This window comes from Jaculus jaculus, chromosome 8 (assembly GCF_020740685.1).
Source record: "Jaculus jaculus isolate mJacJac1 chromosome 8, mJacJac1.mat.Y.cur, whole genome shotgun sequence".
Taxonomy (NCBI): Eukaryota; Metazoa; Chordata; class Mammalia; order Rodentia; family Dipodidae; genus Jaculus; species Jaculus jaculus.
The window spans coordinates 4,852,454-4,865,626 of record NC_059109.1 but is presented as its reverse complement, the minus strand read 5'-3'; the positions used below and the strand labels follow the sequence as shown (position 1 = coordinate 4,865,626).

The 13,173-nt window shown below is 51.3% G+C and overlaps 1 protein-coding gene across 1 annotated transcript in view; it reads right to left on the bottom strand.

The window, feature by feature from the left end:
- The window catches only part of Pnpla1 (patatin like phospholipase domain containing 1), a 43,566-nt gene extending 33,252 nt beyond the window's left edge, over positions 1 to 10,314 (bottom strand). The window contains exon 1 of the mRNA XM_045156087.1: positions 10,110 to 10,314. Coding sequence (XP_045012022.1) covers positions 10,110 to 10,314 — 205 coding nt within the window. The remainder of the gene's footprint in view (positions 1 to 10,109) is intronic.
- Between the last annotated feature and the right edge of the window lie 2,859 nt (positions 10,315 to 13,173).

The window sequence follows — 13,173 nt, the reverse complement described above, 5'->3', positions numbered from 1 at the left end:
AAGGGGCAGCTAGAGAAGGAATGGGCACGCCAGGGCCTCCAGCCACTGCAAACGAACTCCAGATGCGTGTGCCACCTGGTGCATCTGGCTTTCGTGGGCGTTGCAGTCAGGTTCGCGTTGCTGGTAGAAATCACCCAACCAAGAGCAGCTCGTGGGAAAAAGAGGTTTATTTTGGATTACAGGCTCCAGGGGAAACTCCATGATGGCAGGGGAAAATGATGGCATGAGCAGAGGGTGGACATCATCCCCTGGCCCACATAAGGTGGACCACAGCAACAGGAGAGTGTGCCAAACATCAAGGGGACACTGGCTAACATCCATAAGTCTGTCCCCAGCAACACACTGCCTCCAGGAGGCGTTAATTCTCAAATCTCCATTAGCTGGAAACCTAGCATTAGGAACACCTGAGTTTATGGGGGACAACTGAATCAAACCACCACATTCTGTGCCTGAACCCCATAAACTGATAACCATACATAATGTAAAATGCAATGCATTCATCCAACTTTAAAAGTCCCCATCTCTGGGCTGGAGAGATGGCTTAGCGGTTAAGCGCTTGCCTGTGAAGCCTAAGGACCCCGGTTCGAGGCTCGGTTCCCCAGGTCCCACGTTAGCCAGATGCACAAGGGGGCGCACGCATCTGGAGTTCGTTTGCAGAGGCTGGAAGCCCTGGCGGGCCCATTCTCTCTCTCTCCCTCTATCTGTCTTTCTCTCTGTGTCTGTCCCTCTCAAATAAGTAAATAAGAAAATTTAAAAAAAAAAAAAGTCCCTCTCTCTCTCTCTCTCTCTCTCTCTCTCTCTCTCAAATAAATAAATAAAAATTGAAAAAAACTAAAACTAAAAATTTTTAAGGGGCTGGAGAGATGGCTTAGCAGTTAAGGCATTTGTCAGCAAAGCCAAAGGATGCCGGTTCGATTCCCCAGGACCCACATAAACCAGATGAACAAGGGGGCACATGTGTCTAGAGTTCATTTGCAGTGGCTGGAGGCCCTGGGTCACGCATTCTCCCTTTCTGTCTCTCTCTCTATTTCTCTCAAATAAATAAAAATAAACTTAAAAAAAAAAGTCCCCATAGTTTTTATCAATTCCAATGATGTTCATGCATCTCATAGTCCAAGATCTTTTAATTAAGACAAAATACGAAAAAAATCCCCAAAAAACCCACAGTGGCACAGAACAAACATTCACACTGCAAAAGATGGCATTAGGCATAGCAGAGAAATATTCAAGCAATACATGATTTAAACAGGGCAAACATCAAACTCTGTAGCTCCAAGTACAACTCTAGCCAATGACAAATCTCCAAGTCCGATAATTCTAACCAGCAACAAGTCTCTGGCATTCCAATTCCGCCCCTCCAGCTAGGCTACTCACAGTCCTGGAAAACTTCATTGGGGCCGGCAGCTTTCCTTAGCGGCCATCTCGGGGTCCCGGCATCTCCACTGGGTCTCCACTGCAACCCACGGTTCATCCTCATGGCCCCATGGGGTCTCCATGCAGACAACCAGCAAACCTGCTTCACACTGCTCATGGCCATTTCCAAAACACAAGACCATGTTGAAAACTCAATGACCCTCTCTTTCCTGCAGTTCTTATACTCATACTCCACAATACCAGGTAGGTTGTCAATTTGTTAATCGGGGGGGGGGGGAGGATAGAGCAGACTTTGAAGAACAGGACACTCCCTGAGCACTCAGGACCCTCAAAAGAGTCGACATTCTTCCTGTTGCCCCAATTCAGTTCAGCTGGCCCAATCTTGAAGGTTGTAATCTCTTAATTGCAGCTGAACGGGCAACAGTTCACCCAAAGATTTTTTTTCTTTCTTTCTGTGCCATATCCCTCTGTTCACACCAGTTCATTTCTATGCAAAGCAACCCTGCACAACTTCTCAGGACACAGGAATAACAGCAAGCTTCCCACACAAACTGCTAGCCCCGTCCAAGCAAAGGTCTTTCTCACCCTCATAAGCCAAACCTCACAGTCCATAGTTCTTACTGCATTCAGGCCTTTCAACTCTGACCAGAATAAGCCATCAAGCTGTACTTACAGCAAGGCACCTCTTAGGCCAAGGTTTCAAATCCTCCCACATTCCTCTTGAAAATCATCTCCAAAAGGCCAAAGCCACACAGTCAGGTGTCTAGCAGCAATCCCACTCCTCGGTACCACTTTACCGTTGCAGCCCGGTTCTCATTGCTGGTAGAAATCACCCAACCAAGAGCAGCTTGTGGGAAAAAGAGGTTTATTTTGGCTTACAGGCTTGAGAGGAAGCTGTATGACGGCAGGCTCAGTGGTTAAGGCACTTCCTGCAAAGCCTGGGACCTGAGTTTGATTCCCTAGTACCCACATAAAGCCAGAAGTACAAGGTGGCACATTCATCTGGAGTTTGTTTGCAGTGGCTAGAGACCCTGGTGTGCCCATTTTCTCTCTCCCTCCCTCCCTCTCTCTCTTTCTATCTATCCATATCTGTCTCTTTCACTCTCAAATAGATAAAATATTTTTTAATGTGAATGCTAAATATTCATTATGAGATTTTTTTTGAGGTAGTCTCACTAGCCCAGACTGACTGGGAACTCTGTAACCCCAGGCTGGCCTCAAACTCACAGTGATCCCCCTACCTCTGCCTTCCAAGTGCTGGGATTAAAGGTATGTGCCACCAAGCCCAGCCATATATATATATATATATATATTTTTTTTTTTTTGAAAGAAGGTCCCATGTTGCTCACGCTACTCTTGAACTCAATATGTAGCTGAAGATGACTTTGAACTCCTGATCCTCTGGTCTCTACCTCCTGAGTGCTGGGATTATAACTGTGCACCATGATGCCCTGTTTATAGGGTGCTATGGTGGTTTGAATCAAGTGTGCCCCATAAATGTATGTGTTTTGAATGCTTGCCCCCCGCTGGTAGCAATTTGGGAGGTGGAGCCTTGCTGGAGGAGGTGTGTTGTTAGGGTGGGCTATGAGATGTCACAGCCATCTCCCCCTGGCCAGAGCTCAGCTCCCTCTCCTGCTGCTGTTTCCCACCTGCTGTGGCAGAGGTGCCATCCAGCCTCTGCTCATGCCACGCTGTCCCCTGCCGTCACAAAGCCAAAATGGAAACTTTCCTTCCATCAGCTGCTTTTGGTCGGGTTTTTTTGACCTAGCAATGAGAAGGTGGCCACAGCAGGTGCTGAGAAGTGAGCAGGGCTTTGTGAATGCTGCGTAAGTGCTCCGCCAACTGAGCTACATCCGCAGCCCATGACGTGTTTCTTTCAGCTTTCTGATGACACTGGGCCTCAGCACCAACAGGTTTTACTTATGTGGGCTTTGGCCCATGACCTCAAGACCTAGGGTTACAGGTCACTTCAGTTCACACGCTCAGCACCGCAGCAAACACCAGAGCAGCCAAGCCAGCCAGCGGCTTCCTTTCCGCGCATGCCCATGCCCATCCGAGACACCCTGCAGAGCTGCCATCCGCCGCTCTGCAAACCAGACCTGCACTGTGTCCTGTGTGGGGACGTCACATTTCTGGACTTTATCATGCTGTCCTCCCACATCCCTGCTAGAGAAGCTCGCGTTCCTGCTCAACCTGTCTCCACCTGTCTGACTTCCACCCATGCCCCGAGCCCATCTCAGCTGCCGCCCGTGTGAAGCCTTCTGCAGCCCGAGGTGCTGGCTCACGCCGGCGCCTCTCCAAGTCCTCACGGGCAGGTAGCTTTCTCTGGTGTGAGGTCTACGCGGTGGACAGCCAGGTGTGCCGAGGCACCCATCTAACCCCAGCCCTCAGGAGATGGAGAGAGGAGGGTCAGGAGGCCAAGGTCATTTGGGGATATACAATGACTTACTCTGTCTCAAAAAAAAAAAAAAATTTTTTTAAGGGCTGGAGAGATGGCTCAGCAGTTAAGGCACTTGCCTGCAAAGCCATAGGACCCAGGTTTGACTCCCCAGGACCCACGTAAGCCAGATGCACAAGATGGCACATGCATCTGGAATTCATGTGCAGCGGTGTGCCCATTCTCTCTTCCCCTCTCTCTCACTCTCTGCCTCTTTCTTTCTCAAGTAAATATATATATTTAACTATGTGGGCTGGGGATGTGGTTCAGTAGTTAAAGGCACTTGCTTGCAAAGCCTGCCTGGGTTAAATTCCCCAGTATCCATGTAAAGCCAGACACAATAAGTGGCCCATCTGTGTGGTGCCTGCTTGCAGCAGCCAGATGGTTTAGAATGCCTCTCTATAAAAAGGAACAGTAGCTGGGCTTGATGGCACAAGCCTTTAATCCCAGCACTCGGGAGGCAGAGGTAGGATAGTCACAAGTTCGAGGCCTCCTCGGGACTAATTAGAAAAAAAAAAAAGTGATGTAGATCTTAAAGACATCATGTCAGGTGGGCGGTGGCTCAGCAGATAAAGCACTTGCTGCCTCACTGAAAGCCTGAGTTCGACCCTGTGTTAAACAGGCTTCTGCAATCCCAGCATGCCTACAGTGAAAATTTTCCAGAAGCTCAAGAATGCAGTGGAGGGCTGGAGAGATGGCGTAGCGGTTAAGCGCTTGCCTGTGAAGCCTAAGGACCCCGGTTCGAGGCTCGGTTCCCCAGGTCCCACGTTAGCCAGATGCACAAGGGGGCGCACGCATCTGGAGTTCGTTTGCAGAGGTTGGAAGCCCTGGCGTGCCCATTCTCTCTCTCTCCCTCTACCTGTCTTTCTCTCTGTGTCTGTCGCTCTCAAATAAATAAATAAAAAATTAAAAATATATATATTTAAAAAAAAAGAATGCAGTGGAAAGAGCTGGGTGTGGTGGTGCACACCTTTAATCCCAGCACTCGGGAGGCAGAGGTAAGAGGATCACCTGAATTCAAGGCCAACCTGAGACTCCATAGTGAATTCCAGGTCAGCCTGGGCTAGAGTGAGACCCTACCTTGAAAAACAAAAAACAAACAAACAAAGAATGCAGTGGAGAGCAACAATGAAAGAACAAGAGATCACACCTCAACAAGTTGGAGGGCAGGGCGGGGACCAACCAGAAAATTCGTTCTCTCACCTCCACATATGCATGCTTCTGCTCGCACACTGAATAAGTGAATAAATAAATGATTTATTTTGGTTTTTCAAGGTAGCGTCTCACTCTAGCCCAGTCTGACCTGGAATTCACTATGTAGTCTCAGGGTGGCCTTGAACTCTCGGTGATCCTCCTACCTCTGCCTCCCGAGTGCTGGGATTAAAGGCGTGCGCCACCACGCCGGGTTCATAAATAAGATTTTTAAAGATGTAAAGTCACCGAACTACAACTTCACATCCTTCCGATTGACACGAACTGTCCGAGTCTGCCAGCCCAGCAGCAAGGCAGATGGCGGAGGCGCATCAGAGTGCTCGTGGGCAGGTACGGCCACGTTAGAGCGTGGCTTGGCTCAGGGCAACGGACAGTGGCACACACGCTCCGTGTGGCAGACACCAACCAGGATGGTCACTGCAACATCGTTGGCAACAGGGAAACGTGTGTGTTCATCAGTAGATGGACTGACTGGCTGGGCACAGACACCCTGGACTATGGAGACTCCAAGGAAGACCAGACACCCACCTAGTCCCAGCTCCGTTTCTCACGGATAACAGGACGTCGCCTGCTATAGAATGTCCTCCCTAGGGTATGTTCGGGCCCTTCCCTCACCCCCTCAGGTCTGTGTGCAAACCTCCCTTTTGCAGAGGGACACTAACCTTCCACCCTCACCGCCAGCATCCCACACACACTGCTCCAGCCGGAAGCGGCATGGTTTATTCTGGGCTCTCATTCCAACCTTCCCAAGTACTGTTTGTATCACCTCGGGCAAGTTATGTAAACGTTCTGTGACTCAGTTTCCTCCTCTGTAAAATGGGGGTAATCACAGTTTTCCCCTTGGCGGAGTCTGTTGTGAGGACTGGATGAGTTAATATGACAAAGACAGAGAACAGGACCTGGCACAGAAGAAGGCCGGCCAGTGGGGAATGACAGGGCAGTTAAGTGACCAAGCTAGAGTGGATGGCACACGACTCACCCTTAACCGACCTCTTGCCATGTTTATGAGCAGTTCTCAACCTTGATCCCATATACTCATCAAATTGAATGAACTGAATGAAGTCTGAAGCATCTTTAAACTCTGGAGGGTGAAGATACCATCAGGTCATTCATACGGTGTCTTTTTTTAATATGTGTGTGGTGTGCATGCGTGGCGGTACATATGTATGCGTGTGGAGGCTTGAGGTCAACAATGGGTGTCTTTCTTTTTTTTAAAAAAATATTTTTTAATTTATTTATTTATTTGAGAGCGACAGACACAGAGAGAAAGACAGGCAGAGGGAGAGAGAGAGAATGGGCACGCCAGGGCTTCCAGCCTCTGCAAACGAACTCCAGACGCGTGCGCCCCCTTGTGCATCTGGCTAACGTGGGACCTGGGGAACCGAGCCTCGAACCGGGGTCCTTAGGCTTCACAGGCAAGCGCTTAACCGCTAAGCCATCTCTCCAGCCCAACAACGGGTGTCTTTCTCTAGTCACTCTCCATCTTACTTTTGGGGACAGAGCCTCTCACTGAAGCAGGAGCTACATTCACGTGGGTGTGGGGTTCCCCACGCTGCGCTGTACGCATCTCACCCAGTGAGCCCTCTCCTCAGCCTTAGTTGGTGTCTCCCAAGAGCTTAATAAAATGCAAGAGGGAGAGCAGAGTGATAAGTTGATGTCAGAAAGGGAAAGACTTTCCCCAAAGACCAGGGCAGGAAGATTTTTAAGGCCTGCTATAATATCCATTGGCTAAAACACTTTAAGGCTGTATGTGCTCACAGAGAATCCTATGGCTAAGAAGAATCTAGAAGGCTTCTTTCCATAGTCCTTTGACCTGGCACACAGGGTGTGGGGGAGGAGAATGGATTGGGGGCTGGAAAATTTTGTTCTAGAAATGTTTCCATTGTTTGACTTTCATACATCAAGAAAGAACTTGTTACTTTTGAAATACTAAGATGAAAAAAAAAAAAAAAAAGGGCAGGAGGGATGGCTTAGCAATTAAGGCATTTGCCTGCAAAGCCAAAGGTTTGATCCCCCAGGACCCACATTAACCAGATGCACAAGGGGGCGCATGTGTCTGGAGTTCATTTGCAGTTGCTGGAGGCCCTGACATGCCCATTCTCTCACTCTCTGTCCCTCTTTCTCTATCAAATAAATAAGAATAAAATAATTTTTAAAAGGGCTGGACAGATATCTCAGTAGCTAAAGCACTTGCCTGCAAAGCCTAAAGACCTGTACCCACATAAAGCCAGATGCACAATGGTGTTTGCATCTGTAGTTTGTTTGTAACAGCTGGAGTCCCTGGCATGTCCATTCTCTCCGTGTGTGTGTGTGTGTGTGTGTGTGTGTGTGTGTGTGTGTCTTTCTTCTATCTCTCTTTGCTTGCAAATAATCTTAAGAAAAAAAAGAAAGAGGGGGCTGGAGAGATGGCTTAGAGGTTAAGGCACATGCCTGTGAAGCCCAAGGACTCAGGTTCGATTCTCCAGGTCCCACATAAGCCAGATACTCATGGTGGCGCATGCATCTGGAGTTCGTTTGCAGAGGCTAGAGGCCCTGGCGTGACCATTTTCTCTCTCTCCATCTCTGTCTCTAGTAAATAAATAAATGAAAATAAAATCTTTATAAAAAAAAAAAGAGCTGGGCGTGGTGGCGCACGCCTTTAATCCCAGCACTCAGGAGGCAGAGGTAGGAGCATTGCAGTGAGTTCCAGGCCACCCTAAGGCTACATAGTGAATTCCAGGTCAGCCTGGGCTAGAGTGAGACCCTCCCTCGAAAAATAAAAATAAAAAAAGGAAAGGAGGAGGAAGGAAGGAAGGAAAGAAGGGTCCCTCACACAATGGTACTCAGTGAATGGCCATTACTAGTGTACTTCCAAATAAAGACCTGAGGCTCGGCGCAGAGACCCCAGGCAGCGGGCGCGCAGCCTTCGCACACCCAGTGGCCGAGCGGACGGACGGCCGGTCCGCAGCTCTCTCAGGCTTCGCTTTCCAGCCTAAGCCCCGTCTCCCTCCGCCTCCCGCCGCACGCATTTCTCCCCTGCTTCCTACCTTGCCCCACCCCGCTCGCTCTATCCAATATGGATCCTAACTAACTCAGAGAACTGATGAGTTCCAAACGCTTCCGTGTGGCAGACACTGTCACGAGCAAGGCACTTGTGCCATCCCAGCTCACCCTTTGACACCCCTGAGGAGGAGGTAGAAACTGAGGCAGGGGAGGCTCAGTGAGTGGCATCTGGGTCTACAGCGTGGAATGTCATGGCCACAGCTCCATCTGGGGGTGCACACTCTTTGCTGCCTCCCCACGTGGCTGAACCCCCAGATGTGCCAGACACAGGTGGGAATTGGCCACTGTGGCCTAGGCGCACCTGACCGACCCTATGACCTGCTGAGGCACCGTCACCCTGCGTCCTGGAAAGCTTCCTCTTCACCTTCAGAGTTTTGCTTTTTTTAAAAAAAATTTTTTTTTTGATGTAGGCTCTCCGTATTTTTTAATTTATTTTTATCTTTTTATTTTTTTGTTTCTTTTTATTTACTTATTTGACAGTGACAGAGAGGGAGAGGCAGAGAGAGAGAATGGGCGCGCCAGGGCCTCCAGCCACTGCAAACGAACTCCAGACGCGTGCGCGCCCTTGTGCATCTGGCTAACGTGGGACCTGGGGAATCGAGCCTCGAACCGGGCTTCACAGGCAAGTGCTTAACCACTAAGCCATTTCTCCAGTCAGCCCCTTTTTTAAATCTTTTGAAGAGAAAGAATTGGCACGCCAGGGCCTCAGCCACTGTAATCAAACTCCAGACACTTCCGCCTCTTAGGGGGCATGTGCGGCCTTACGCTTGCCTCACCTCTTGTGCGTCTGGCTTATGTGGGATCTGGAGAGTCAAACATGGGTCCTTAGGCTGCACAGGCAAGCGCACCCTAATGGCTAAGCCATCTCTCCAGCCCAAATTCTTGGGTTTTTGAGGTAGGGTCTCTCTCTAGCCCAGGCTGACCTGGAATTCACTATGGAGTCTCAGGCTAACCTTGAACTCACAGAGAACCCCTTACCTCTGCCTCCCAAGTGTTAGGTATTAAAGGTGTGTGCCACCTCGCCTGGCTCTTCTTCAGGTACCTTGTCCCCCTACTTTAGGCCAGTCTCCGCTTAATGTCACCTCCTCAGAAACGCCTTCCCTGGCCGCCTTTCTAAAACAGCCTGCGACTACTCCTCTCCCTGTCCTGCAATCTGCTCCCCAACCGCACCCCTTCCTGACGCGCCATGAGACGCTGCTCTTGTTTGGACGTTTGTAATCTGTCTCTTCTTTCTAGAACTTTCTAGAACAAGGGCCTGGATCACAGCCTGGGATGAGAGCAGCAGCTCAGTAAGGAAGCAAGCACTTCCCCCCAAGATGGGATTGCTTGGGCTGGTAGCCAGGGCAGCCCGGGACAAGTCTGCCCCCAAGGCCCAGCCCTGTGTAAGTAGTGTGGTCCCATCCTTCCCTCTGAGGACTCTGGCCCAGCAGCTGCCAATGTTGTGTCCAACTCCTGTTCCCAGCCAACCTCAAGGTTGGCATCTTTCTAGCCACCTGAACAGGTGGGAGTCCTCTACCCAGCAAGCTGATGAAGATGAGAAGTGCTGCGGGGCGTGGTGGCGCCCACCTGTACTGGGTCCCTCACACAGGTGGGTACTCAGTGAATGGCCATTACTAGTGTACTTCCAAATAAAGACCTGAGGCTCCCAGTACTTGGGAGGCAGAGGTAGGAGGATTGCCGTGAGTTCGAGGCCACCCTGAGACTACACAGTGAATTCCAGGTCAGCCTGGGCCAGAGTGAGACCCTACCTCCAAAAAACCCCCCAAAATAAAAATAAATAAAAAGATGAGAAGTGTTGCTCTTGGATGTCCAGTGGGGGAGGGAGGGGGATGAGAAAGCGAACAGCTCACAGCGAAGGGAGTGAGGAAGACAGGTCTTTGTGGGTCACTCTGCACCCCGCCAGACAAAGCCGCCTGCCGTTCTACTCACTCACCTTGCTTCCTGCCTGCCCTGCCTGGCTTTGTCCCCAAAAGCATCCCCAAGGGTTCACGGGTTGAGGGATCCTGCTGGAGACTCTCCGGGGACCCCAGGACCGAGGCCTTACCCATTTCGATGCCGCAGATGGCCAGCGCTGCGATCACGGCTCCCGCAGACGTTCCGGCGAAGCGGTAGGTCGTGTCTAACATCCGAGGAGCCAAGTCTCGCAGGGCATCCACGGCCCCGGCCTGGTAGTAGGACAGAAAGCCACTGCCCGAGAAGGAGATGGAGTGAGGGGTGTCTGGGTCCCCCTTGAACACCTGCTCATCCATCTTTCCAGGCTGCGGCCTCCCTCAGGGTGGAGGGAGCCGCACCGGCTGGCTTCAGCTCCCCGCCTGCAGCTCCCCGTGGGAACTCGCTGCCAGCCTCGCTGCCAGCCCGGCAGCCTGGAATGTGGCCGTCCCGGCGGGCGCCCTCGTCTCTACTGGCTCAGCCAGGCACCCAAGGGTGGTGGTTCAGCCAGCCAGTGCCTGGGCCTGTTCAGCTGTGCCAAGAGGCAGTCCTAAAGGTTGGCAAGAGGCCCCGGGGCTCTGGATGAGGTGCAGACAGACCCCAGATTTTGTGGGCAGAATCCTGGCCCCGCAGACCCCATGCAGGCTTCGTTCATCTTGGGCACAGGCTCCTGGGCTCTCCACCTGCCCCCGGGCACCCCGGAGCAGGGCGCTCACCACTCCCTGTGCAGACCGTGCCCACAGAGGCGGGTGCTGCTCTGCCCTCAGTATCCAGTTGCAAAACCTCAGTCGTGGGCTGTGCCTGGGCCTCCCTCTCTGACGGGCTCCTGCAGGGAAGGAGTTACAAACCACCTCCCTCCTGGCCCCTGCTGTTCCAGGCTCCCAGAGGCTGGGCTGCGGTGTGGCTCTGGCTTTCAAAGGGTCATGGCCACTACCTTCCCACTGCCCCGCCCCTCTTGGGCTCCTCTGGGCTGTGTATGGGTGATGGCTTACTCTTACACAAGCACCTGTGTGAATTCTCATGTTCACATGGGCTCTGGGCACAATTGTCAAGGGAGAGCCAGGCATGGTGGTGCACACACCTTTAATCCCGGCACTCTGGAGGCAGAGGTAGGAGGATCGCCTTGAGTTCGAGGCCACCCTGAGACTCCAGAGTGAGTTCCAGGTCAGCCTGGGCTACAGTGAGATCCTACTTCAAAAAACAAACAAACAAAACTCTCAAGGGAGAGAAGTTTGGCTTGGCAGGGCAGAGGGTCCTACCATACCAAGACTTCCAGCCCCCAGAGTCCCTCTGCATTCCTCCGACCCTGAGTCAGTGCCAGTTGGGACTTTGTATCTTTTTGGTTTGTTTGCTTTTTGAAGTAGGGTCTCGCTGTAGGCCAGGCTAACCTGGAATTCACTATGTTGTCTCAGGGTGGCCTCGAACTCATGGCGATCTTCCTACCTCAGCCCCCAGCACCGGGATTAAAGGTGTGGGCCATCACTCCTAGCCCTAGTGACTTTGTATACCCTTCTGAAATGAGAAGTTCTAGATGGCAATGTTTTTATTTTTATTTGAGAGAGAAAGAGGCAGATAGAGAATGGGCACTCCAGGACCTCCAGCCACTGCAAGCAAACTCCAGATGCATGTGCCACCTTGCGCATCTGGCTTACGTGAGTCCTAGGGGAATTGAATCCGGGTCCTTAGGTTTCACAGGCAAGTGCCTTAACCACTAAGCCATCTCTTCGGCCCCCACTAGATGGCAATATTTAACCACAAGGACAAATAGCTTTGGGGAGGGGGCAGGGGTCCTGTGGGACATCAGGGGCAAGGCAAAGAGACGCTTTGGTAAGGAACACAGGCTTGGGAGCGAAGCTCCAGAAGCTGCCGCCACACATCCTGCAGTGGAAGAGTCGTCACTGCTATGATATGTCTCTGCAGTGAGACCCCATCTCTACCACCGAACAGCCTCCAGGCCACCCCAGAACCAGCCCCCAACGCTGCTGGAGCCCTCTTCCTCTTCGCCTCCAAGTCTCAATCCAGCCCCAACGTCTCTGTAGCTGGTGACATCAACTGCTTCCCTGTGGCTTCCGTCCACCCGGTGACCTCCCTGATCTACAATGGCGTTCCACAGTGAGTAATGCCCCAGATCCGCCGAGGAAGCAGTGCTCTGTCATGCACAGAGAGTTTCAGACATATAATTATCTCAGTTTTGGAAAAGAGCTTTTTTTTTTTTTTGAGGTAGGGTCTCCTTTTAGCCCAGGCTAACCTGGAATTCACTTCATAGTCTCAGGCTGGCCTTGAACTCACAGCGATCCTCCTACCTCCGCCTTTGTTTTTTTGTTTTTTGTGTTTTGTTTTTCGAGGTAGAGTCTCACTCTAGCTCAGGCTGACCTGCCACTCATAGTCCCAGGCTGGCCTTGAACTCACAGCGACCCAACCTTCTGCCTCCCCAGTGCTGGGATTAAAGGTGTGCGCCACCACGCCTGGTGAGAAGAGCTTTTTTTTTTTTTTTTTTTTAAAGATAAAGTGTAATTCTTTTTTTTTTTTCATTATTTATTTATTTATTTGAGAGCTACAGACACAGAGAGAAAGACACATAGAGGGAGAGAGAGAGAATGGGCGCGCCAGGGCTTCCAGCCTCTGCAAACGAACTCCAGACGCGTGCGCCCCCTTGTGCATCTGGCTAACGTGGGACCTGGGGAACCAAGCCTCGAACCAGGGTCCTTAGGCTTCACAGGCAAGCGCTTAACCGCTAAGCCATCTCTCCAGCCCCCTTTTTTTTTTTTTTAATGAAGGAGAGAGAGAACTGGCATGCCAGGGCCTCCAGCTACTGCGATTGAACAACAGACACGTGTGCCCCTTTGTGCACACGGGTGACCTTGCACGCTTGTGACATTTCCGTGCATCTGGCTCATGTGAGACCTAGAGAGTCGAACATGAGTCCTTAGCCTTCGCAGGCAAGCACCTTAACCACTAAGCCATCTCTTTGGCTTGAAAAAAGCTTTTGATTAGTGTGTGTGTGTGTGTGTGTGTGTGTGTGTGTGTGTGTGTATGATACTGCTGGGATAAAGGACCTGGAAGCCTGACAAGACAGAGCCCACAGCTTTTGGACAAGCGGAGACCTACCTTGCTGGGCAGGCAGGTGAGCTCCAGGAAGAGTGGGTGAGGCAGCTGCGTGTTGTCTGGGATGGGAGCAG